The sequence below is a fragment of the Chrysochloris asiatica genome, unplaced genomic scaffold, assembly GCF_000296735.1.
Source record: "Chrysochloris asiatica unplaced genomic scaffold, ChrAsi1.0 scaffold00016, whole genome shotgun sequence".
NCBI lineage: Eukaryota > Metazoa > Chordata > Mammalia > Afrosoricida > Chrysochloridae > Chrysochloris > Chrysochloris asiatica.
The window spans coordinates 12206421-12234279 of NW_006408534.1; the positions used below are offsets into that span (position 1 = coordinate 12206421).

The 27859-nt window shown below is 40.9% G+C and overlaps 1 protein-coding gene across 1 annotated transcript; it reads left to right on the top strand.

Annotated features, from left to right (window-relative positions):
• The first annotated feature begins 14663 nt into the window (after positions 1-14663).
• GTF3C2 (general transcription factor IIIC, polypeptide 2, beta 110kDa) lies at positions 14664-27859 on the top strand. Its single transcript, XM_006878406.1, is given in 19 exon segments — positions 14664-14901; positions 15075-15396; positions 15998-16249; positions 16403-16436; positions 18430-18524; positions 19080-19157; positions 19301-19399; positions 19909-20136; positions 20310-20421; positions 20573-20681; positions 22319-22344; positions 22485-22614; positions 25566-25710; positions 25805-25966; positions 26143-26230; positions 26425-26553; positions 26849-27001; positions 27280-27387; positions 27641-27859. Coding segments are annotated over 19 exon segments (2727 nt in total).

Consider the following 27859-nt stretch of genomic DNA (forward strand, 5'->3'; position numbering starts at 1 on the left):
ATATATCTCGAAGTACACCTATTTAAAGAAAAAAGGTACAGGACTATACACAGTTGTCATGTTTGTATTAAAAAGGGAGAAAGATATGTAATGTATTTGCTTGTGTATAAAGATATGTAATGTATTTGCTTGTGTATAAATACACAAAATGGAACCCTGGTATGGTGAAGCAGGATAATGCACTGGATGGAAAGTTTGGGTTGAACTGCAAGGTTGGCAGTTCAAACTCACCAGCCACTTCTTGGAAAACCTATCATGGTTGCTATGAGTCAGCACCGACTCTGTGGCACTTAACAAATAACATAAAATAGGTCGATTGTAAGAAACGGTGATTCAGCCCTTGTTTAGATGTGACCTGGGTGGCTAGAGAGAGGTGGGAGAGAGTTTTCACTTTATACTTTTGTATCTTTTGAACTTTAAGTCATGTGAATGTTTTATTTCAAAAATTCGTACAATTACTAATTTTTAAAGGATTTTGAAGTAGCTCAAAGCCAAAAAGATCTTAATTTGAGGCAGCAAGAATGGAAAGGAAGTAAATGAAACAGCTCCCCATTAGAGAAGCATTTAAAATATACTGGGGGAACTGCAGCCCCAACTTCACCCAATTTTGTGGTTTCACAAAGAGGTTGTTTCTAAACTACAACACAATTTTAAGGGCCCCCAAAAGGACAGAAACTGTTATTCCCACCACCTCGAAGGCACTTAAGAACAAAGAATCTTTTAGGTCGTCACCACCCCACCAAACCCCTCTTCCAGGCCGATTTCCCTACTCCTTCCCTTCTAGTTTGTCCTCTTTCTGCGGCCCAATTAATTTCCTTTGTCTCGGGTTTATCCCTGGCAGCACTAGAGGCTGGATCTGCGGGAGTTGCCCCCCAGCCACAATTAGTGATCCCTGCAAGGATTTCTTTGTTTCGTACTCTGTTTTAGGTTCCAACGGGCCAGGGCTTCAGTTAGACCTAAAATCCAGCCAAGCCCTGCCCACCACCAGTAGTAGTAGTAGTTTTGCCAATAAGGATTCAGCGTTCGGGAACGAGAGCCAGGCGTAGGTGCCCGCATACTCTAAACTTAGGACCACGTAGTGGCGCAACCGTAGTCACCACGCAGGCGTCCGTCTATCCTTCGCTTAGAGATACTGCAATTCCCATGAGGCCATTCCCCGCTGAAGAAATCCAATAGCTCCGCCGGCTCACAAAGGGATCCGTGACTCTCGCCGCACTGTATTATGGGACACACAGTCCAATAAAATACGTCGAGTGCAAACTCTAGAGAAGCTCACGTGTTCACTTTGTGTCGGGGGTTCAAAGAAGAGTAGTTATAAGATTTCGTCATAAAACTGCGACCAGACGGGCGGCGCCATCTTCGAACTTGGACTTCCGGAAGGACTTTGGTGAGGGTGAGTGTACCGCAGCTGGGTGTGCTGGGGCCCCTACAATCACTCTTCCCCCTTCTTTTTGTGTAGATATTGAGAACCAGTTCCTAGCTCAGTTATTCCCTCTTCGCACAGCATCGCGACTTTTACCCTCTGCGCTCCTGTATTAAACCATCATGCTCTCCACCTCCTTCCTGATAGCGGCGACCATGCCTCCCCCATTTCTGCTAACTACGGTTCTTGCTCTCTTCCTCCACACGGTGTCCGTAGCACGGCCTCTTGTGTCCAGGCCTCGGCACTGCTTACTTTGCCGAAACTACAGTAATGCTGCGCGCCAAGCCCTGAGCTTCAGAAAAAAAGTCAGGACTCGTCTCCGACATAGGCTAGTGATGAAAGTTCTGCTAGACTGAAGAAAGGCAAGCAGTTGCTCCTAGCGTGCCTCCGGGGCATCAGCCACTAGTCTGAGCTGTGTTCCAGCCCCTCCCTAGACGAGGCTTTTCTACCCCAGGGGCTGTTCTACACGCGCTACAACTCCATTGGCGCAGCCCAGGGCCAGTTATGTTTTCCTGTTTGGTTCTTTTATCCTGCGACTAGTTGATTATCTGCTCGGAAAGGTAGAGGTGGCCTTGGACCCCACGGGAGGTAACTCTTTGTTGAACGGGTGTAAGATATAACCAAGCTTCTTCACCTCAGCGGCGTAATGTTGCACAAACTTAAGTTACTCCTCTATTATTGTTAAATTTGCCATCCTTTCTTAGCAATTATACTGTTATTTTCTTAATCGTTGTCTTTAAACTGGTTTATTTTAGACGTTCAAATGCTTTACTATTGACCTAAGCAGTATGGATGAAACCATGGGTTTCATAGCTACTTAAAATTTTTTATACACGTGAAAATAAAAATACAACTAGTAAAATAAAATGTTAATCATTGTACTATTGAAGTCATCTTGCATATCACCAGTTGTACTTTAGAAACACTTTGGGAAACTTGTGTTAGACCAAACAGTGTGTTTTAAGTAATTCTGTATTTGTTTTCTAACAATTTGTCTTTGACCAGGGAGATCAGACTGGCAGCCTGGAGGAGCAAAGCAACCAAGCAAGTGGGGTGCAAATATAAGATTTTATAAACCCTCCGGTATAAATTTACTAAGCACTCCTTCCTTTACTATGTGTCCAGAATTTGCATTTTGATATTATGAGTAGAAATTAACTACCACACCCTTCTGTGACTTTCCATGAGAAGTAAATCCTTAAAGGGATTTTTGTACTTTGAGTAAGTCATGCAGTCAACAAAGTTTCACTATTGCATTTACTATGTATCAGGTGTGACTACAATGGTGAACTAGATAGGGAAGATCCCTATCTTAGGAACCTTTCAGGGAAGGTAAGTATGAAACACAGCAACACTGAGATAAGTGGTAGTTGCATTTCAGATACATTAACTGGAAATCAAACTCGTGTCTCCTGCATAGAGGCAAAACTTCTGCCACTAAGCCACCAGTGCTTCAGGCTTCAGCAGAGCTTCCAGACTCAGATGGAAAGATCAGCCAGTGAAAACTCTATGGACCACAATAGTCTGATCCACAGCTAATCATGGATGGGGATGGCACATTTTATTCAATTGTGCATGGGGTGCCATGAGTTGGGTTGGACTGAACAACAGCTAATACAGCATGTGTACATCAGTGGAGTAGGAAATGTATTTTTAAGACACAACAAACAGAAGCCATAAAGAATATTGAGAAATCTTAACTCACAAAAATTTAAAACTTATGTTTAGTAAGAAACATTGTAAACAAAGTTAAAAGACAAAATACTTGCCACATAAATAACTTACACAGATAATAAAGAAAAGATAAAAGTATATATATAGGCAATTCATAGAGGACATACAGATGTCCAACATACAAAAAGTTACCCATTTTATTATCAGGGCAATGCAGATAAAACAGTATTAATAAGGGAGTGAGTAAAATGGGTATTAATATATAGAGAGAGATTAGGTTAAGAAAAGGGCTCGTGATCCACTTCTAAAATTCATCAGCTAACAAGAAGTGTAAATTGATTTTAATTTTGTTGAGCTGTTGGGCAGTATTAATTAAATATTGGAATGGACATATTCAACCTAGTATAGTAATTCTACTACCAGATTATTGTTGTTGTTGTGGTTGTTGTTACTTGCCATGGAGTCAGTTTTGAGTCATAGCGACCCTGTACAGGGTTTCTGAGGCTGTAAATCTTCACTGGAACAGAAAGACTCATCTTTCTCCCATGGAACAGCTGGTAGTTTTGAACTGCTCTCCATAAGGTTAGCAGCCCGATTCGTAACCACTATGCTACCAGAGCTCCTTAGAAAAATAATTTTCTCTTTAATGGAGAGATCTGTACTAGAATATTCATTGCAGTATTATTTGTAGTATTGTAACCTGATGGTCCATTAAATGGAGAATGTCTATAATTTTATGAAAACTAACACAGCAGCTAAGAAAAATGAGATAGATTATTTTTACTGATGTGGGAAACTTTGAGAAGCTCTCTTCCATTTAACAATTCCCTGTATTAACTAAGGGGAGTGCAGTGGCTATGTAGGATAAGCAGTGGACTGTGAATCACAAGGTCAGTGGATTGAATCCACTAGCAGCTCTTCGGAAAAAGGCTTTCTGCTCCTACCAAGAATTGTTGTTAAGTGCCGTCCAATAGGTTCCAACTGATAACCCCCTGTATAGGGTTTCCAAGGAGCAAATGGTGGGTTTGAACTACTGACCTTAGTGTTCCCAGTCCAGTGCTGATCTTACAGTGCCACACTATAAAGATTACAGCCTTGAAAACCCTATTCAGGGTTACTGAGTCAGAAGTGACTCTATATCACTTAACAAAACCATAAAGTAACATTCCTCATTTTTAAGAAATAATACAGGTCCATGCACATAGCACACTGAATGCTCAGTGCTTGTAGAGTTTCTTCTGATGGGCTTGGGCATTCTGCACCACAAGTCTAGTTGAATGCCTATATTGGTTCCCTTTTTTATTCTTTTTTTTAATGTCAGTTGGGGTTGCCATAAGGCAGAAATGACTTGATAACAATGGGTTTCGTTTTGATTTTTTGTTTGGTTTATCATATTTATATAAGTTGTATATATTTCATTTTAGAGAAATTTGAGTTATTTCTCTTAAAACTAAGTTGAAACAATGATACATATTATTTCTACACATATTTTACAAATATATTGTATAGCTAATAGTTGGAAAGGAAGCAAATTGAATGCTTTGGAAAGAGAAAAGGGTGAGTTTGCAAATAAATTAAAAAGATACAAATTAGGTGTCAGCAAGACAATGGTAAAAGATTGAGGAAAATTTGTGAAAACCTGGAAGATTGCTGCACTTGAATTGCTTCTCAACAGAGTATTTTAAGAAGAGAATGGTAAGAGTGCTGAGAGGTCAAGTTAAATGAAGCTAAGAAGACTCCAGTGTATTGACAAAGTGATTATTGGTGACTTTAGCTTCAGTGCTTAGTGGGGGCAATATCTGAATTAGAATGATGAAATTAAAACATCAAAGGCAAACAGTTCTTTCCGAAGTTCAACTATAAGGGGTAGAAGGAGGATGGTATGGGGCATGTAGTATGGGGTTGAAGGATAGTTATGTGTGCTGAGATGAAAATGTTAAACATATTTAAAATACTTTTTAGAAGGAGCAAATGGGAATGGAGAGGGTAGTCAGTATCTCAAGTTTCCTGCAATTGGAAGGTTTGTTTAGTGACCAGATAGCTATTGCATTGTAATTGGATCAGATGCAGGGAGTGTTAGCTTACTTGACAAGAAATTAAAGTATTTCCCATCTAATGGCTTTGTTTTTTGTTTCAGAAATCAGAGGCAAAGTCATCTGCTGAGAACCAGGGGATCTGAGATTGGAGGGGAAGAGGGTGTGGGAGCTGACTAGAAAGAAAGTGGGATTGCCAACGCTCTCGGCAATTTCGGTACATACAATGCAGGATTCCTTCAGGGTTTCAATTTCTTGCCAGGCCTGTGAAGCTAACAGACAAAAAGCAAGTCCAGAATATAAACAAAAGACTTCTAAAAATAAAGGGAATCTAAGGTAGATAGGATGTGGCTGACTTGAGAAATGGGAGGGATTAGTGGATATTGCCTGGATACTGATAAAGATTCACTAGCGTGATAGTTGAGCAGTCTATCTGTAATGATGGGACAGTAATGTCAACTAGTGGGATGTCTTAGTGATTTTGGAGGTTAAGAGGTTTTGAGTGATGATAAGGTCCAGGGAGAGGACTGTTAGTCAACTCTAATACTGTTTTCTACCCTGAAGTAATTGGGATGGAAGAGAATGAGTACCCTCCACTGGAGAGCCTGGAAAGCTAGAAATTTCATTTCCCAGAATTTTTTGATCCACGATTTTAAATATAACTTAGGTTTTGCCAGTCAGATGTTCTCTTGAAGAACTTGGGCTAGGGAGGCACCTATAAGGTCTTTTTTCATTTTGCTGCTAAAAGATTGTGGCATGGGTATGCTTGGTTCTGGATTTGGCAGCCAGGTAAATCAACTTGTTCATGTAGTCAGGTTGTTGTCTGATTATTACAGAAAACAAACAAACCAACCCTGCCATCAAGTTAATTCCAACTCAGAGTTACCCTTTAAGGACAGTAGAACTACTCTGTAGAATTTTCAAGGCTGTAAATCTTTGGGAACACAGACTACTTCATCTTTCTTCCTCTGAGTAGCTTGTGGGTTGGGACTGTTGACCTTTGAGTTAGCAGTGTAATGCTTAACCTGCTGCACCGTCAGGGATCCTTGATAATAGCTGAGGTAACTTGTGTATGGAGACATAAGCAGGGGCTTCTGGATTTAGCAGGAGGCTTGCCACCATGGTGGAGGAGAGGCCTTGCAGTTCTTCAACTAGCAGCTTTAGCAATAATTTACCAACTTGACAAGTTGTTGTTTCTAAATTGTGCTTTTCCTTTAACCCACCCTATGATCTTATATGGGTGTGGGTCTCAAACTTAACTATGCTTAACAGTGGGTCTCAAACGAAACTTCAGAATCACCTAAAGGTCTTGTTAAAACACACATTGTTGACCCAATTCCCAGAGTTTCTGATTCAGTAGGTCTGGTGTAGAACTGGAAATTTGCTGGTAATGCTGAAGTTACTTTTTTGGGGACCACACTTTAACACCCATTGATGTTAACCATTTACTATCTTGTAATAAATCACTTTGTGCTTGAATTGCGTAGAGAATATTCTATTTGATGCAACTGTACCTTGATCAGTATGTTGTTAAGTTCATTGAGTTGGTTCTGACTCATAGTGCCCCTGTATCAGGTTTCTGAGGAATAGCTGGTAGGTTTGAACTTCTGACCTTGCTGTTAGCAATCTAAGCACCACACCAGGACTCCTAACCAATTGTTGTTTGGTGCCATCAAGTCAGTACCTACTCATAGCGACCCTATGCATAGCAGAACGAAACACTGCCTGATTCAGGGCCAACCTCACTATTGTTGTCATGTTTGAAGCCATTGATGCTGCCACTTTGCCAATACATCTCGCTGGGGGTCTTCCTTTTTTTCTCTGACCATCCACCATACCAAATGTGGTGATGTTATTAAGTGCCATTGAGTTGATTCTGACTCATAGTGACCCTGTATAGGGTTTCTAAGGAGTGGCTGGTTAGTTTGAACTGCTGTCCTTTTAGTTAGCAGTCTAATACTTATCCTCCACACCTATATTGTTAGGTGCCATGGAGTCAGTTCTGACTCACAGTGACCCTGTATAGGGTTTCTGAGGAGCAGCTGGTGGGTTTGAACGACCATCCTTGTGCTTAGCAGTCCAGAGCTTATCTTACACTGTCATTAACAGGACTCCTCTGACCAATACGTTGTTGTTAAGTGCTGTTGAGTTGGTTCCAACTCATAGTGATCCTGTCTAGATTTCCAAGGAGTGGCTGGTAAGATTGAACAGTAGAAAGCCTCATCTTTCTCCTGCAGAGTGGCTGGTAGATTCAAAACTGCTGACCTTGTGGTAAGCAACCTGACTTTACATTCACTATGCTACCAGAGTGCCGCCTGACCAATGTAGAGGTTAATAATTACTTTATTCTTGTCTTTTCCATCCTCATATACTTGCTTTGTCAATAACTAGAAGTAGTTCCAACTGTAGTTCTTGAAGATTTTGCTTTTCAGATTTTGATAATATGTGACTGATATGTAAGGTTCATGATATTTAAGTTTTTTATGTGATATGAAAGTTTAAAAAAATTTTTGAAAACTTTTTGTGAATTGAGTGAAGGTTTACAGAGCAGATCATCAGTTTTACGTTCAACAAATCATACACTGCTTCATTACACTGATTGTAATCCCCTCCATGTACCATCAGTTCACAATATTTACCTCTGTTCACTTTAACTCTTTCACTCCTTCCTGTGTCTCCTGCTATCTTCATCTTTCCTATGCCAACCTCCCTCTTGTTGTTACCATCCCATGTTAACATAAGTTTATCCTTTAGCCTGTGAATAATTTGCCTCGCCTTCTCTGTAACCATCACAGAATGCTTCTTTTATCAAGAAAACCTTTTCTTTTTACAACAGTGGTCTTAGATAATTGTTCTTTTGTGATCGACACTCAGCATAATCCTTTGAGTCCATCCATTTTGTGAGGGATTTTGCATATTTATCATTCTTCTTCAGTGTTGCATAGTATTCCATCATGTGTATGTATAGAAGTTTGCTTAACCATCCTTCTGTTGATGGACATTCAGGCTGTCTCCATCTTTTCTTTTTTTTTTTTTTTGTCCTTGTCTTTTTGATGTGTGTTTTGTTGACTGCTTATTGAAGGAATAGGATCCTTCCTCTGGTTTGTTTTATTTTAAATATTTCTATATTTTTAAGGAGCTCTGGTAGCGTAGTGGTTACGAATCGGGTTGTGAGCCGCAGGTCAGCAGTTCGAAACTACCAGCTGTTCCGCAGGAGAAAGAGGAGGCTTTCTGCTTCCGTAAAGATTTCCAGCCTCGGAAACCCTGTGTAGGGTCGCTATGAGTCGGAATCGACTCCACGGCACAAGGCATATCTGTCTTGGTGTGGCACTGTGGGATAAAGCACTGCATTTCACAGTCAGTTTGATCCATAAGATCAGCAGTTCAAACTCATCAGTTGCTCCTCAGAAACTCTACAGGGTCACTGTGAGTCGGAACCAACTTGATTGCACTTAACAACAACATACCTGTTTCAGACTTCTGGTATATCTCTGTATGATCAGCACTAGACTGTGATAGCACTTAACAACTATTTGGATTGAGTTCTGGGTGGTGGTGTCATGTATGTTAATTGCAAGTTATTGTCTGCTTGGCATTTTTAGTCCAAAGAATACCCTTTAGTATTTTTTGTAAAGTTGGTCTGGTTATTACAAATTCCTTTTGTTTATCTGAAAATGTATTTGAGGAATAGTTTGCTGGGTATATGATTCTTGATTGGCAATTTTTTTCTTTCTGAATTTTGTATATGTCATCCCATTACCTTCTTGCCTTTGTGTTTTCTGCTGAGAAATCAGAGCTTAGTCGTACTGGTTTTCCTTTGTAGGTTACTTTTCAGTTTTCTCCTAGTTGCTCTCAGGATTCTATCCTTGTCTTTGGTTTTAGAAAGTTTGATTCTAATATGTCTTAGTGATTTTCTTTTGGGATCTATCCTGTTTGGGCTTTGTTCAGCTTCTTGTATTCTTATCTTTCATGATCTTAGTGAAGGTTTCCTCTACCAACTCTGACAGTTTTCTCTGTGTTTGTTATCTCTTCCTGTTCTGGAATTCCAATCACCCATGAGATATTCCTCTTTATAGTGTCCCACATAACTCTAAGGTTTTCTTTGGGTTTTTTCATTCTTTTTTTCTGATTGTTCTAACTAGTATTGAGAGATCTTCAACTTCATTAATTCATGCTTCCATTGCTTCAAATCTACACCTTTGCCTTTTCAGTGTTATTTTTCATTTCTGAAATCTTAGTATTAATATCTGGATTTCTAATTACAGGTTTTGTCTTGTTTCAAACTTTGTATTTATTTTGTCTGTTCTCATATATATTTTTTAATTCTTCCCAAACTTTCTGTTTCCCTCCATCTTTCTGTCATTCCTATGTAGATAACTAAATATCATTCGTTGGAATTCGTTTTCAGTTCGTTTCATTACCTTTTCTTCGTCAGAATTGATTTCTAGCTCTGTGTCTATGTTGTTTGTTTGAACCACACTCTCTTTGTTTGTATGAGTTAAAATTGTCTGTTGTCTCTGGGACTTTGTGGGATTATCATTTTTGTATTTAATTGATTATCATATGTTGATGTGTTCTTAGATTCTCATAAACTATCTCCTGTGGGTGTAGTTAAGAGAATAGAGGCATGTGTACTGTTAGCTGTCCATGCCCCTCAGTTTAGAGTGGGTTTGGCTGGTGCTGGCTGCTGTCTGTCTTATCATTGATCAGGTGGTGTAGGATTGGTTCTTACCCAGTGGGTGGAGCTGCAGAGTGTATGGTTGTGGCTGAGCTGTATGGGCTTAGTGTCACTGATTTCTCTTTTCAACAGTTGCTTTTTCCTTTCCCATCAACTGTGTGAATCTGCTCTGCCTGGCCACCTTCTGTTTCCAAAGCTGTTCACAAATGAAGATAGGCCCGCCATTTCTTGCTGGTTATTCACCAGTTACTCTCTTAGGTTGTCTCCTCCCAACAAGCACTCAATCCGCTTTTCTAACTTTCTGTTGAAGTTCAGGGTTACAGGGTTTTCATCGGTGTCTCTTTATTTGGTCTCTCTTATCTTTGTTGTAGAGGATCCCTGTAGTGCATCTGCCTAGTCACCATCTTGCTGGAATACTTGATTTGAAGTTTTATTCATTGTAAAGAATTACCTTTTTGCCCCATGTAATATTTTTCCCATGTTCATCTATTAGCTATTATCATCAAAATTCTGCTTTCTTTTTGGTTACATTTGCTCTGTATATTTTGATTAATCTTTTTACTTTCAGCTTCTTGAGTGCTTTTGTTTAAGGTGTCTTTTAAAAGCATAATTATTTGACTTTTGACTCTATTTGAATATTCTTTTAATGGGTGAGTTAATGTATGTTTTTGGTTGTAGTACATATGTTTTATCTTGCCTCTGTCATCTTGTTTTTGTCTTTTTTTCTTTTTTGTTTCCTTGATTTTTCACTCTTTTATTGGGTGTCTTTTAAAAAAATCTTATGATTTCCATAGCCTAGTAGTTAGTTTTGGAAGGAATATAGTGAATATACTCTCTTTTTAGTTCTACTCAACATCTAAGGAGCTCTGGTAGCATAATGGTTACAAATTGGGCTGCTAACCACAAGGACGGCAGTTCGAAATTACCAGTGGTTCCTTAGGGAAAAGATGAGGCATTCTGCTCCTGTAAAGATTTACAGCCTCGGAAACCCTATGCAGGGTTGCTATGAGTTGGAACCGACTCCACGGTACTTAACAACAACAAACATCTAAAGGAGTCCTGGTTTGGTGCTGTAGAATAAGAACTGGACTGCGCGTCGGTTTGAACTGCAAGTTCGGAGCTTCAAACTCAACAACCACTCTTTAGAAACCCCATACAGGGTTTCTATGAGTAGAACCAACTCATCAGTACTTAACAACAACAACAAACATTTACATGATACTTTAAAAAAATACACAATATTTTTTAATTTATCAACCTCAAAAGCACAATTAAAATACTACTACTTTTGTGTTAGTCCATGTTGTTGTTAAGTGCCAAGTTGGTTTCAACGCTGTAGTGACCCCTGTATAGGGTTTCTGAGGAGCAGTTTGAACTGCCGTCTTTGCTTTAGCAGTCCAATTCTTATCCTACAGGACTACATTAGTCTTAGGATTTTCTAATGAAGAAGCTGTGTTATGAAAAGATGAGCAGTAAGCATTTAATTCAGTGAAAGATGAAATTGAGTTTAAATGTTAAGCCAGTCACACTAGTCTAAAATTATTAGTCTCGGACTAGTCTTTGATTACTGGTATTTACTGATATTTTTACATATTGGGATCTTTAGTTACCATGGTTATTTAAACTCAATTTCATCTTTCAATGAATTAAATACTTACTGCTCGTCTTTTCATATTATTGCTTCTCTACTCAAATTTGTATTTAGATATATTTTAAAATATATTAGTGAAGTAGGGTCTTCAAGTAGATTTTCTTTTCTGTAGTAAGAATGCATAACAGTTAAAATTCCTAGGATCTTGCATATTTAGAATGTCCTCCTGTTGCTCTTTATGTGGATGGCATCCTATTTAAGTAAAGAATTCATAAGCCACATCCTTTCTCTCAACGGTTTCTTTATCTTTTGCTACCAAGTGGTTTCTAAGCACTCTGGTGCTGAACTTTTTTTTTTTTTTTCCTTTGTAAGAGACATGTGTTTAGCTGAGATGCCTTACTATTTTCATTTGAAGTGTAGTATCTTCACTTGGAAATTTTGTAGTCTTCTTTTTCTCCTTTTTTCATGGACTTTTTTGATTTATAGTTTCAGATTTTTATTTCAGGAAAAGTGTGTGATTTGTGTTTGTTTTTTTTTTAAATCATATGTTGGCTCCCAACTCTCTTCATTTATATTACCATTTTACTAATCACTTTATTTTTGTAATCTGTGTGATTTTCCTCAGGTCTTGTCTTTTGTGTCCTAATTTCTCTTTTCAGCAGTATAGTTGCTACTTGTTACTTGTGTGGGTTTTATGTTCTGTGATTTTATTCTTGTACTTAATTTTATTTTCTTGCTATTGGTTTCTCTCTTCTTTAAATTCCTGCATCTCCTTTACTCTTGTTTCTTGTTACAGTCGCATTGGGTTTTTTGAAAGGGTAAGTTTTTGTTTTAATGTTTTAAACATTTAAAACATTTTGTTTTAATTTTTTACATTTTGTTTTAATGTTTTCCCAAAAAGGTACTCTCCTACTCTCCTACTTTGATTCTTTCTGTAGTATTTGTGCATAGATTCTATGTTGGATACTTTTTCTTTATTGCTAATTTTGAATGGATAGTTCTATCAGAGAATAAGCCCTGGTGGTGCAGTTGGTGTTCATCTGCTAACTGAAAGGTTGGTGGTTCTAACCCACTAGCCATTCCACAGAGAAAGATGTGTCAGTCTCTTTAGGTAAAGATTTACAGCCTTGGAAGTCTTCTAGGGCAATTCTATGTTGTCCTTTAGGGTTATTATGGACTCAGTAGCAATAGATAGTTCTATCAGTACTTGATATTTACCAAAGAACATTGTGGCTGTATTCTCATTGACCTCTATTTACCTTGGCACACTTTATTGTTTTCTTAATGCATGATGTTACAGTATATCTATAGCACATTGGAAGAGGTTGTTAAGTGCCCTCAAGTCGGTTCTGACTCTTAGTGACCTTGTTTAGAGCTTCCAAGGAGTGGCTGGTGAGTTTGAACCACAGTTCTTGCAGTTCAAACCAACCTTATGGTCAACTGCTTAGCCTACAGTTCCTATAGCATCACTTCAGGACTCCAATTAGAAGGTTGGATGTTGTTATACTAATTTATAATATTTACACTGTAACTCCTTTAAGGGAGACAATTGGGAACTTTAATTTGTTATTACTTAAGGTATTTATATTAGAACACTTTTCCCCTGCAGTTGATGAATTCCTTATCCTTAAGGCATGTATGGAAGGAGCTCTGGTAGTGTAGTGGTTACGAATCGGGCTGCGAACCTTAAGGTCAGCGGTTTGAAACTACCAGCCGCTCCGCGGGAGAAAGATGCGGCTTTCTACTCCCGTAAGGATTTACACCCTTGGAAACCCTGTACAGGGTCGCTATGGGTCGGAACCGACTCGACGGCATTTAACAACAACAACAAAAGCATGTATGGGAGGTTTTCTTCTGGGACTTGAGCATTGTTAAAGGCAAATAGATTGTTCTGGCCCAAAACTGTAGAGTTGTCTGTTGCTCAGGTTTCTGGTTTGGTAGTCATTGTATTTATCTTATCGAGTTATATTGGTCCATGATTCCCACAGCTCCCTTTTTCTGGGTTTGAAGAAAATGAAGATTCTTGACAATTTAGTCCATTATTCAATGTGGATATGATCCCTTACCCTTACTGTAATAGAATGTTCCCTAATTGTCTTATGGCCTACCCATTTCCCCATCCAGGTGAAAAATTGATGACGAGACAATAGGGAACTTATTTTCAAATCTGTTCCCTGACTAAAAGATTCATAGAGATGGCTGTTAGTTCTAGGCATCCTCCTTCAGTTTGGTCTAAATTGTATACAGTAAAATCTGCGATAGTTGGAACCTGTGTTCTTTCCAAAGAGAAGAAAATCTCTAATATTTTCTGCTAAACCAAGTGATAGAAAAATGGTAAGACTGTATCATGTCAAAGGCGGAAAACTTTTGAGTCCCAGACCAACAAGGCAGTCGAGTTGAGTTCTGACTCTTAAGGTTTCACTGTTAGATCTTTCTGATATTCTTTATAGTCTGTGTTAGGAAGTTATGAAGTTTTTTTTTTTTCCCTTGTATGTTTTTGAAGGAGAAGGAGGAAGTTTGATTAATTTCACTGGGCTTTAGGGAGAGAAGTTAAATAATTATGTTATTTTTTTGAGGCGGTAGAAGTGAGGGTTAGGGTTGGGACTACAGTTAGATTGATTTAGCCTAGGCCTAGAACTTCGTTCAGTGTTAGGGTTATGGTTAGGACTAGAGTTATTGTTAAGGGAAGAGGCTGAAGTAGGGCTTAGGAGTAGGAGTAAGGCTTGGTCTAGGATTAATTGTGCATTTTTATTACAGTATTACAAGAAACTTTATGAGCCTTAAATAATGCAACTATGGCACGTAGCATAGTTCTGAGCACATAGTAAACATTTAGTAAATGGTTGTTGTTTAGTGCCTTCGTGTGGAGTCTGTTCCGACTCATCTACCCTGTATAGGGTTTCCGAGGCTGTATATCTTTGTGGGAGCAGAAAGTCTCATCTGAGTAAATGGTAGGTTGCTTTTTTTATTTTTATTTATTGTCTGCTCCACTGAAATATGAGTTCCATGAGGGCAGGAACTTGATCTGCCTTTCTTATTGCTGTATCATCAGTGCCTAGAACAGTGCCTGACATAGTGTTTAGTAAATTATTGTTGAATGAATGATTGGTCAGGGAGCTTGGTTGTCTGGTTGTGGGGGTAAGGGAAGGAAAGACAAAGCAGAAAAATCTCAGGCAATGCTATATGTAAACATGGTAATTAGCTTCTGCCTTCTACTCATTTGTATGTCTCTGTGTGCAGGGCCAGCCATTTTTGGAGGTGCTGATGGATACCTACGGGGTCGGCTGTGTTGCCCTGGGGGAGGCCGGCCCCGTGGGGAACATGACTATGGTAGACTCTCCTGGACCAGAAGTGCTAGACCAGCTTGATGTCAAGGCCTCATCAGAAATGACCAGTGCAGAGGCTTCCATAGAGATGTCACCTTTGCCTGGATTTGAGGATTCTCCTGATAAGAGGAGGCTTCCTCTAGAGCAGGAAAGCTTCTCCAGACTGGAACAGCAAGGTATGTACCTTGTCCTTTCATGTGCATTCCTGGAAGCTTAAAGATGAAAGAGCAGATTGAAATTATAGGATTTTACAAACCCGTGTATGGTATAATATATTCCAAAGAGGTTTCTGCAGGAGTTCGCCTGAGCTCTCATCCCATCTCACAGACCCCCATGTTCTTCTCTACAGATCTTTCATCAGAGATGTCAAAGGGCTCAAAGCCTAGGGCCTCAAAGCCTGGCCGGAAGAGAGGTGGTAGGACACGAAAAGGCCCCAAAAGGCCCCAACAACCTAATCCTCCATCAGCCCCATTGGTTCCTGATCTCTTAGATCAGTCCAACCCTCTGTCTACCCCCATGCCTAAGAAACGGGGTCGAAAGTCCAAGGCAGAGCTGCTACTGCTGAAGTTGTCCAAAGGCCTAGATCAGCCAGAGTCTCCACCTCCAAAGAGGCCCCCTGAGGACTTTGAGACCCCTCCTGGGGAGCGACCCCGCCGAAGGGCTGCCCAAGTGTAAGGATTGTGGGACACCGCTTGCTGGATGGGGACTGGGGTGAAGGGATCAGGGTGGGACAAATGTTGGAGAAAGGAGAGGACTGTGATGAGGTATCAGTTAAGTAGGGTGGCATCTGGGTTCTGGGAGCTTGAGCAATCTTTTTGCTTCTACCACAGCGACTTTTATCTTTTGCTAACTTTGTCTATCTACGTTTCTTTTCTGTACCTTGTACCTAGTATCCAATCACATTTTTCATAAATTCATCCTCGCATTTCACCGTTAGTTTACTGCCCCTGTATGTATCAGTATATGTATACTCTTCCATTCTCTCTTTTTGCCCTCTATTATGATCTTTGCCTGTGGTTGAGTGAAAAGTGCATTGTGCTTTTGGAAGACCTGGATTAAGAGTTCACATTTGTTACCTAAATCATCTTGGCCAAGTCTTTTAACTTTTCTGAATTTCTGTGTCTTCATCTATCAGAGGGGAAGGGAAAATTAATACCTGCTGCACAGGGTTCTGGGAAGGAGTCATTGAGATAAGAATCAACCAAATGTTTGGGAAAGTGGGCTCTCAGTTAAGTGTTTGAAGTATGGCTCTGACCCTGCTGTTTCCCACAGGGCACTTCTGTATCTTCAAGAACTGGCAGAAGAGTTTTCAACAACGCTGCCTGCTCCAGTGACCTGTCCTGAGAACCCCAAGTTGAGCAGCCCTACCAAATTGCAAGAAAGCCAGCTGGAGGCTGACCCTCATGATAGGGAAGGAGAGGCTGATACTGCACAAGATGAAGACTTTGTTCTCCAGGTTGCGGCTGAAGATGAGGAAGAAAATGAGATCCCGAGTGAGAACTCATCGGACCCCGAGCCTGCAGTGTCCACTCTGCCCACAATGCCCGCCATACCTGCAGTACCCACCGTGCCCGCAGTGCCCGTCGTGCCTGCTGCGCCCGCAGTGCCCGTCGCGCCTGCTGTGCCTGCCGTGCCTGCTGTGCCCATTGTGCCTGCTGTGCCTGCCGTGCCTGCAGCGCCCCGAAGTACACCCCGAGGATCCACTTCAGGGGTAATCTGAAAGAACAAGGAAGTGGGTGGGAGAATAGTAGGAAATAGGGATCTGTGGAGTCCTGGTGGGGCGCTGTAGGATAATTACTAGATCAAAAGATTAGTTTGAACCACAAGGGCAGTGGTATGAACTCACCGCCTGCTCTTTGGAAACCCTATGCAAGGTCGCTATGATTCGATACTGACTCAATAGCACTTCACAACAACAAAAGGGTGTCTCAAAGGATAGATTGGGCCTACCAATTGTGATGGCTAAATAGGTAAAAGAAGATAAAGATGACTTCAAAAGCTGTTGCAATATTAGAGGAATGGGGAAGGGGAGCTAGTAAACCAGATTATTTTCATATTGAGCATCTCTTCTGTCCTACGAAACACAAACATGAATACAGTTCAGTGCTGTATCAGATTATCAGAAAGGTGATTAACTGATGAGGTGGCATAGAGGGGTGGTAGTTGAACTGAGTCTTAAAGGGATGAACAGAAATTTCCCCAAGAAGATGGTTTGACCAGAACCTGATTATGGCTGGGGCTGAGAGCCTAGGTAAAGTGGTGATGAGATTAAATTAGAATGAGTGAACTAACATTGATAAGAAGAGTATACACCAGGCTAAGTTGGAAGTCTTCCATCCTTTAAGCTATAGGGAGTCACCCAAGGTTTTAGGTAGGAAGAAATGAAGACTTGAAGCAAGTAGATGAGGGAACAGAGTCAAGAGATGTATTAGAGAACTGACAGAACCTGGTAGTTGAAGGAAGAAGTTGAGTGGGGGTTTCTAGTGTAGATGATGTGGGATAAAGCACTGGACCCTAGGGTTGTTTTGAACCATAAGGTTGGCAGTTCAAACTCACCAGCCGCTCTTTGGAAACCCTATATAGAGTTGTAATGACTCAATGGCGCTTAATAATAATTACTAAATTGATATTTCAATTTAGTACATTGACCTCTGGAATGCAGGAAGAGAGGGAGATTTGGAGCAGGGTTGTGGGTGGGAAGGAGAGATTGAGTTTACTTTTTGGCATATTATGTTAATTTAATCTGTTGAGCCATGGATCATCCAATTGTTGTGCTCTGTTGAGTTGGTTGCTATCATAGCCATCCTGCATAGGGTTTCTGAGGCTGTAAATCTTTACAAGATCAGAAAACCTCATCTTTGTCCTGCAGAGTGGCTGGTGGATTCAAGCTGCTGCCCTGCCACCAGTGCCCAGGGATGTCAGTAGCTGGTTATATATATGGAGCCGTGCTTCCTTTGCCAAGAGTGCAAAATTTAAGGGTGTAGTGAAAGCTCAATAATCAAGAAAAATGATATTTCAATTTAGTATTTTTTTTAAAAATGAGAATTAATGTAATAAATTTACGATGAACAAAATACCTAAATTTTAAATAAAGACAGGAACTGTATATCTGACTTTCCTTTTTGTCTTGGTCTCTATAATGTGGTTTGTTATAACACTATATGGTTCTATAACTTATAGAAAAGTTTAGATTGGCAAAAGTTTGCATATGCTGAGTTGTAAATTTGATAATCTGGGTTAGAGATGGTAATTAAAACTGTGGAAATGGGTGCAGTCACCAGAAGTGATGAAAAGCACATAGGAGGAATTGGGGAATATCATCATTGAACACACAAGCAGAAGAGGGAGCACCTATGAAGGAAACTGAGAAGAAATATTAGAGAACTAGAGACTAGCCCATGAGGAAGAATTTTCAAGAAGCAAATGTGTTCTTGGAATCAACTGCCTTGAAGATAGGGAGAATGGGGAGTGGGGGAGGAAGAACAGGAAATAACAAATTTATCATTTCACTGGAGGAATAGGAGCAGAAGGTGGTGAAATCTTTGTAATAGTTAAAATATAAGTATGTTAAGATAATTATAAGGCTAGAAGTAATGCCAAGGAAAGTAAAGGTAAATGAAAGCTGGGAAAGTTGTTTCCTCAGGGACTTCCTCATTAGCCTATAAAACTATTTCCTTTATATTTTCTTCAATTTCATTCTTTAGAAGCAGAAACCACACTGCCGAGGAATGGCCCCCAATGGCTTACCAAATCACATCATGGCTCCTGTTTGGAAGTGCTTCCATCTTACCAAGGACCTGTGAGACTTGGGGAATGGGAACTCTTAAGAGTTAAGGGGTGGGATATATAACGGGATCAGTGAGCTGATGTCCTCCCATGTAAGCTATCATGTAACTCACAATAAAGCATTAAAAGAAAAAAAAAAAAAAAAAAAGATAAGGGGTAGGGTTGAAGTGTGAAGCATGATTTGCAAGTAGTGCAGTGGGGAAAAAATGGCATTCACAAGGCCGAAATTACTAGCCACATTTCAGGTGTCCAGGAGCTACTTGCAGCTAGTGGCTCCCATATTGGACAGTACAGATCAAGATCATTTCTATGATCACAGAGAGTTTCACCGGACAGCACGGCTCTAGAATTTCTCTGGTGGTGGTGGTATGTTGTGGGGTTGGTTCCAACTCACATTGACCCTGTATAGGGTTTCTGAGGCTGTAAATCCTTACAGGAACAGAAAGCCTCATCGTTTCCCACGGAGTGACTGGTAGATTTGAACCACTGACCTTGTGGTTAGCAGCATAGCTTGTAATCTCCTACACTACCAGGGCTCATAGAATTTCTCTACTCCTTCTACCCCTAGCCGCGAACAGAAGCATTCATACTGGGAGTTTGCGGAATGGATCCCTTTGGCCTGGAAGTGGCACTTGTTATCTGAAGTGTAAGTTGAAGAGACATCTTTGATACTTTGGAGCGAGTGGCACCACTGAAGATGGAAGGGTAGCAGGGCTCTGGAGGTATTTGGGAGTTCTGGAATGGGTAGAACTCTTCAAACTTCAGGCCATTCCCTTTGCCCTCCCCCAGTGAGGCTGCTCCCTACCTGCCCCAGGAGGAGAAGTCTCCGCTTTTTTCAGTACAACGTGAAGGACTTCCTGAGGATGGCACACTCTACCGAATAAATAGGTAAAGATTGCAGCCTAACCTTTATCAGATTCTAATAGAGGAGATAGAAACAGAAAAACAAATGTTATAAAGGGTGACAGATTAGCCCTGCCCTCTCCCCCTGTTGCTGGTCCAGTTAATGTCAGGGGTAAGAGGACTGGCTAGAGCTGGTCATGCCTCTAATCCTGCTTATCATTGCTGACCAGACTGAGTGAAGCCTAGGAGATGTCAGATGAAATGAATTTACAAGGTCACGTCCACTCAGATAAATCTGGACAGACTGGACCTGGAGAGAACATTGTAATAAACCAGAATGAATAGCCCATCATCTTCAAGAAGTGCTGGCGCTGGTCATATTTTGGGGAGGACAAGAGGAAGATACAATTACTGGCTAAGGAGTCTTAACATCTGTCTTACTTGATATTCTGTTAGGTCTTAACAGATCATAACTAGTGTCAGGTGGCGCTTTTGTTCTGTTCTCTTTACTTTTTATTAATTCTTTTCTTCATCCCATCTTTGTATTCTTCTAGATTTAGCTCTCTCACAGCACACCCAGAGCGCTGGGACATGTCCTTCTTCACAGGCGGGCCAGTCTGGGCTCTGGAGTGGTGCCCTGTGCCAGAAGGGGCAGCAACCTCGCAGTATGTGGCACTGTTCTCCAGCCCTGATATGAATGAGACACACTCACTCAGCCAACTTTATTCGGGTCCTGGGCTGCTCCAGCTCTGGGGTCTTGGAACCTTGCAGCAAGAAAGCTGGTGAGGTGGGGGCTAAGACACTGCTGGGAGTATGGGTGAGGAAGAGGGAAGACTGGGACCTGGGTATCTTAGACAGGAGGACTTGGACTGGATTGAGAAAAGTGGAACCCAGTCTTTCAAAGCCCTGGGATCCTCCTTTTTACCCATTCTCCCCATGTGATTTCTCTCCCCAGTCCTGACAACAGAGCCCACTTTGTCTATGGGATTGCTTGTGATAATGGCTGCATCTGGGACCTCAAGTTCTGCCCAAGTGGAGCATGGGAGCTTCCAACCACCCCTCGGAAGGTACTTCCCAGAGTTGGAAGAAGGGAGTTGGAGAGCAGTGGGTGGACTTTTTTTTTTTTTTTTTTTTGCAATTTAATATGTTTTCAGGGACCAGGAACTTCAAAGCTTTTCTGAGAGGCAGTAAGCTCAGCAGATCTGGTCTCCCCTCTAGGCTCCTCTCCTGCCCCGACTGGGTCTCTTGGCTATTGCCTGCTCAGATGGGAAGGTTCTGCTGTTCAGTCTGCCTCATCCCGAGGCTCTGCTGGCTCAGCAATCGCCAGGTGAGTAACACAGCAAGAATAGGAGCTGGCCAGAGCTTAGCTGGGCCTGTCCCTCTTTCTTGCAGTTCTGTTCTCATTCTTCCTAGTACAGCTCTGCTCAGCAACACCTCCCATTCTGACTACACACTTCTGTTAGCAGCCTCTTTTGCAGTTTTTTTGTTTTGTTTTTCAACCCAATAATTGCAGTCCCTTCCATGCAACCAGGTATCCCACTTCTTCCCTGTATTTCCTATTTCATTCCACCCACCTTTCCACTCCTTCTCAACTTAGTCCTTTAGATAAATGATCCCCTTTTGATTTTGAATGACCATTTCATGGTGAGTATACTTTACTAGTGTTGTCCACCCTTTATCTACCACTTGACTGAAAATTGGGCCACCCAGGTGAGTTCATTTCCTGACCTGAATGGTGGTTGAGGGCCCTCATTTAGGCTTCCTCCAGTCTCTTGACTAGTGAGCCCAGTAGTAATTTTTTATATGGCTCCTGGTGTGGCACTATGGGTTAATGCAATGGGCTGCAAAGTCACTTTGAACTGCAGGGTCAGTGGTTCAACCTCACCAGCTGCTCTTTGGAAACCCTATATAGAGTCACTATGGTTTGGAATCGACTTGACAGCACTTAACAACAGCAATAATATATATGTATATATTTAACTTTGAATATTGTTCCACATTTTATCCCATTCTGTCAGCGACCTTCTAATGTGATTGCTTTCATAGCAGTTGGTAGTGATACTGGGCACCATCTAGTTCTTCAGTCTTAAAACTGCACTTTTTCAGCTCATTATCTTATTTCCTTTCTCCTCCCTCTGTGTTCTCAGGCTCTTCTCTTGCTGCCACAGATACTTAGCTGTGTAAAGAGCAACTAAGGGCTGGGGCTGACAGAAAGTACCTTTCTGTACTCTTCTTACTGCTCATAAACCTGTTCCTGTCCTCTCCTGTCCTCACCATCACACATATACACAGGCACATAATTTTCTTTGTTGCAAAAGAGAGAGAAAGAATATAGAGCTGAACATGAGTAAAAGAAGAAGGAGTCAAGAAAGAGCAACTCCTATTTGTTGTATTTATGTCTTTTTCAACATATTTTAAATACAGAGCATCCAAATTTGGGCCCTAGGAAGTTCCATACTTGGCCATCTATCTGGTAGAGGAGAAGTAGGTTGGGAGGGACTAGGACATGAAGAAGTAAAGATAATAGTGTGTTAATTCTTTCAAGAAGTATAAAACAAAATATAAGAGGGTATTGACTAGAAGTGAATATGGAATAAAGGGTTTGGGGCGGCTTTATGTTTACATGTGAATATGCGAATGATCCAGGAGAGAGGTAAAGATGGGTAATAAAGGAGAAATAAACAAATGAGCAAAATTCTGGAAAAGCTGAGAATGCAGATGGGATTAGCTATTTTCATAGGAGGACGGATACATACGATCAAGTGTAGTAGAAGGGAAGAGGATGGTGCCAGCTGTATGTGGGTTTGTAAATTTAAAGGTAGAAAGGAAAGCACTTTCTCGACAAGTGTAAAGAGAGAGTTGTTTTCCAAAGGCTAAGGGTAGGGGAGGCTGGTGTAAGAGCAGGGCCTGATGGAAGGCCTGGTTAGGATTACAGCATCCGTTACTGCTCTTCTTCCCTCACAGATGTGATGAAGTCAGCCATCTTTAAGGTGAGTGAGGAACTTACTATCTTAGCTTGGCTCCCTCTGCTGATTCCCCAGTGATTATCTTGCTCTGAAACTTTTCCCCATTCTGTTTGATTAAATAGTATGTAACTCTAACTTCAGTCCTGTCTCCTGTGCCCCCGTAGGTAGAATGCGTGGCAACCCTTCAGGTGGGGTCTGTGCAATTTCCAGATTCCTCTGAGTGCGGCCAGTGCCTTAGCCTGGCCTGGATGCCCACCCGGCCCCACCACCATCTGGCTGCTGGATACTATAATGGTAAATGTACAAGCAAAACCTGAAGAGTTAATTGCTTTATCACTTTTTACATAGTCAAGGTTTTGGTTGTTCTTTTTTTGGTCCAGTGCTGGTTATTTATTAGTTTAAAATATTCAAACAACATAAAAGTCCAAAAAAGTCACTAAAAAAAATTTTTTTTTACTCTTAAAACTAATTAAAATTAGATAAACGTAATTTCATGTAGTTTTTATAAAGATATAAAGATTAATGATGTTGTTAAGTGCAGTTGAGTTGATTCCTATACATAACGATCCTATAGATTTCCAAGGAGTGGCTGGTGGGTTTGAAACACCAACCTTGTGGTTACCAGCCTAGTGTTTATCCTACAGCACCACACCAGGACCCCTAGGTGGAAATAGAAATATATAAAAAATTAGATCACATTATATAAGCAATTTTGAATGAAAAGGTACTTGATTTAATTTTATTCTAATTTTATGAAAGAAAACACACTGAAGTAAAACTGAAAGAAAGGGTATCTCCTAGTAAGTTTCACCACAGAGATACTGGTTTGTTCCCTAAGATATTTTTTAAATAAATAAATAAAGATTATAAATAACATTAAATAGATGGTGCTAGTGAGGTTGTGGTTGTTGCTGTTAGGTACCATTGAGTTGGTACCAACTCATAGTGAACCTGTGCACAGCAGAATGAGACACTGCCCAGTCCTGGGCCAACCTCACAATTGTTGCCATGCTTGAGCCCATTGATGTTGCTACTTTGCCAATCCATCTTGTTGGGGTTCTTCCTCGTCTTCTCTGATCCTCCACCTTACCAAACATATCCTCCTCCCGCAACTGGCCCCTTCTGACAATATGTCTGAAGTATGAGAGACGAAGTTTGGCCATCCTGGCCTTTAAGGAGCACTCTGGCTGTACTTCTTCCAACACAGATCTGTTTGTCCTTTTGGCAGCCCATGGTATTTCAATATTTTTCTCCAACACCATAACTCAAATACATCAGTTTTTCTACTGTCTTCCTTATTCACTGTCCAGCTTTCGCATGCATATGAGGTTATTGAAAATACCATGGCTTGGGTCAGGAGTACCTTAGTCCTCAAGCTGAGGTCTTTGCTCTTCAACAGTTTAAAAAGGTCTTGTGTAGCAGATTTATCTAATGCAATATGTTGTTTGATTTCTTGGCTGCTGCTTCCATAAGTGTTGATGGTTGATCCAAGAAGAATGAAGTCCTTGACAACTTTAATATTTTCTCCGTTAATAAGAATATTGTTTATTGATCCAGTGGTGAGGATTTTTGTTTTATTTACATAGAGATGCAATCCATACTGAAGGCTGTGCTCTCTGATTTACATCAGTAAGTATTTTAAGTCCTTTTCACTTTCAGCAAGCAAGGTTGTATGTTGTATCATCTGCATATCACAGGTTGTTAGTGAGTCTTCCTCCAATCCTGATGCCACGTTTTTCTTCATATAACCCAGCACAGATTATTTAATCAGCATATAGGTTGAATAAGTATGGTGAAAGAATACAACCCTGTATTCTTTGTGGTGATAGTGGTTAAATGACAATTTCCTTTTTAGACACTGTCCCTAGACTCCCTGCTAGGAAAATAAGGATATTTACACTTTGGCACTTCTTATCTCTCTGTCTTCAATTGTTTTTCTCTTGGTAATATTTTTATATTGTTAAGGTACATGACACACGATAACTGTTCTGCTAACTTAATTCTCAGTGTTAACGTATTCTTAATTCTGTAAGTGATTATCTATGCCAATTCTTTTATTTTAATATCCTCCTTCACTGCTGAATTATTTATATTTCTTGCTGTAATTCAAGAACTCCCTGGATGTCACAAAAGTCAAAACACTTAATTGCTTGACCACTAACTGAAAGGTTGATGGTTCAACTCATCCAGAGGCACCTTGGAAGACAGGACTGGCATTCTGCTTCTGAAAGGCTTTGGAAAACCTTGTGGAGCAGTTCTGTTCTGCACAGATGAGGGGGTTGCCAATAGTAGAATCAAGCTGCAATTTGCTCTTAATGAGTTTTCTTTAATAACGGCTCATAGATGCTACATTCTCTGAGTTGATGCATAATAGGATTGTTGGTGCTTTCTAATTCCATGTACTGCAAATTTGTTTCTATCTATTTTTAAATTTTTATATCTTTGCTTTTTATTTTTACCATAATTGTACCTTTGTTGCCTTCCCTCTACCAATCTTTCATTTAACTTTTGGGTCAGTGAGATTAGTTTCTCTTTGTCCACTTGTTTTCTAGTCCTGTACACTTGCTCTGGGTTCCTTACTGGTTTTGTCTTAGAGCACGGGTTGGCAAACTTCTTTTGTAAAGGGCCAGGTAGGAAGTATTTTAGGTTTTGTGAGCTATCTGGCTATTGTCGGGACTGTTAACTGTGTCACTAGAAGAGGAAAGCCATAGGTAAATGAATGGGTCTGGATGTGTTCCATAAAACCTGTATTTACCAAAAGAGGAGGAAGACTTTATTTGGCATATGGGCTGTAGTTGGTCAGCTTTTGCCTTAGAGGATGTTGCCTTTTTAAAATCCCTGTACTTTCATTTAGTAGGGTCCATTCAACATATCGGAATCCTGGTATGACACTGTGGGATAAAACACTGGACTGCAAGGTCAGTTTGAACCACAAGGTGAACAGTTCAAACTCACCAGCCGCTCCTTGGAAACCCTATACAAGGTTGCTATGAGTTTGAACTACTTGTTGGCACTTAACAACATTCAGCCTATCATCTTTAACTGCCAGTTCCAGACTCAGCTAGCACTTTTTTATTGATGAAAATTGGGACTAGTTATATAGTGGAGGGAATGTTGGGTAGCTATTCATCATACCTATAGCCTTTCATCTTCATCTGTTCTATCTGCCTGAACCCAGAGAGAGAAATTAGAGCAAAGACAAGAGAACCTATCTTTAATGCCTACACATTCTGTATCTACCTCAGGCATGGTGGTTTTCTGGAACCTTCCCACTAACTCACCCCTGCAGCAGATACGGCTGTCTGATGGTTCCTTGAAGCTCTACCCCTTCCAATGTTTCCTAGCCCATGACCAGGCTGTGCGTAATCTTCAATGGTGCAAAGCTAACAGGTACAGAGTTAGGAGTTGTGCAGATGGAAGGTAAAGATTGGGGGCAGGTTGACCCTTCCAAATTTGTTTATATTTGATATCTTGTCTTTTGTAGTCATTTTCTAGTCTCTGCTGGATGTGATCGGAAAATCAAATTCTGGGACCTTCGAAGACCTTATGAGCCAATAAATTGCATCAAGCGCTTCCTGAGTACAGAACTGGTCTGGCTGCTCCCCTACAATGGTGTCACTGTGGCACAGGACAACTGTTATGCCTCGTACGCAAGGATGAAGATAGCTCTGGGGATAGGCCATTGCAATGGGTGTCAGATTCTTGTGGGGGGAGGAGGGTTGAGAGTTGTTTCATTGAAATTATTTGAATTCTAGAAGGACTGGGGAGAAGAAATGAATTTAGTTTTATAAAAGGAAGGTTTTATTTCATTTTGTCTTACAGTTATGGACTCTGTGGAATTCATTATATTGATGCTGGTTACCTTGGTTTCAAAGCTTACTTTACTGCTCCCCGAAAAGGCACAGTCTGGGTGAGTCCTCTCACTTTCACAGTTCTTCATCAGATTGGAAACTCTTCATCACCTGGTGGTGGTAAAGAAGATGTAGTCATTCTGAGCGGATGGGTGGTATCATCAGGGACATGGGTGTGTGTGTGCACCTGTGTGCATGTGTGTCCCTTTAGACAAAACTGAATAAATGAATGAAATCTATCTCTTCTTATTAGAGTCTTTCAGGATCAGACTGGCTTGGGGCAGTAGCGGCAGGAGATATATCTGGGGAGCTCATTGCAGCTGTAATGCCCGATTTGGCACTGAACCCAATAAATGTCAAGCGGCCTATAGAGCGAAGATTCGTACGTATATGAATATCTGGTGGCAGCACCATTTGTTGGATTCTAATCCACATGCTTTCCCAATGCTTGGTAGTGTAGTACCCAGCCCTGATGTTATCCCTGAAAGTTTTAGCACAGATTTGTGTATAATATTCCTAATCCTAATGCATCTGAGCCTTAGTTTGAACCTACTACTAGCCTTTCATATTTCAGTCTGTCTTGCCCTAAACCAGTTTCCTCTCTCCTTACCTTTATTCTCTCTTTAATATTGTTGTTGTTGTTGTTATAGAACCTAATTTCCTGATCTCCTTTCTAGCCTGTATATAAAGCGGATCTGATTGCGTATCAGGACAGCCCTGAAGATCAAGACCGCTATTCTGCTACATCTGAGGCCCCCAACCCTCCCAAGGCTCGAACTTATGCTGAAACTGTGAGCCATCACTACTTGCTCTTTCAAGACACCGATTTGGTAAGTTGGGGCCAGGAGAATGGGTCCACACCCCTTGTTGTTGTTAAGTGTCATCGAGTCGATTTCGACGCATAGTAACCCTGTATAGGGTTTCCAAGGAGCAGCTGGTGAGCTTGAACCACCGACCTTACAGTTTAAATGACTTTGCAGTCTGATGCATTAGCTCACAGCACCACACCAAGATTAGAAACCTTTAATCCTTGTACAGTAGGGAACCCTAAGGAGTTTGAACACAAAGATGCGCTACTAAGATGCTGCTTACTTTCTTCCTCCTCCAGGGTTCGTTTCACAATCTGCTTCGTAGGGAACCAATGCTACGCATGCAGGAGAGAGAGGGGCAGTCTCAGCTCTGCCTGGACAGGCTGCAGCTGGAGGCTATTCATAAGGTAAGAACCTTGCCTCTCGTCTTCTCTCCCCTCCTCTTTCATATTCCTTTGACTCTAGACCTGTGATCAAATGTTAACTAAGAAAAGAACACTGCTTTGGCAACCTGTCCTCCTCATTCGTTGTCTTGTCCTCATTCCTTCCTCTCCAACTCATCATGACCCTATCCTTTGTTCAGATTGTGACCTTTTTGTTCATTAGATGGGACTCACTCAAAGCACCAATTGTGGGCATGTCTCTTTTGTCTTCTCACAGGTACGTTTCAGCCCAAACCTGGACTCCTATGGATGGCTGATATCTGGGGGGCAGTCAGGGCTGGTTCGGATCCATTTTGTCCGTGGACTCACCTCTCCATTGGGCCACCGTATGCAGCTTGAAAGCCAAGCACAGTTCAATGCTATGTTCTAACTATCTTACCCCACCGATGGGCTTGGCTTTCCTCCAACTAGCCATTGCCTTCTGCCCAGTCCCTAG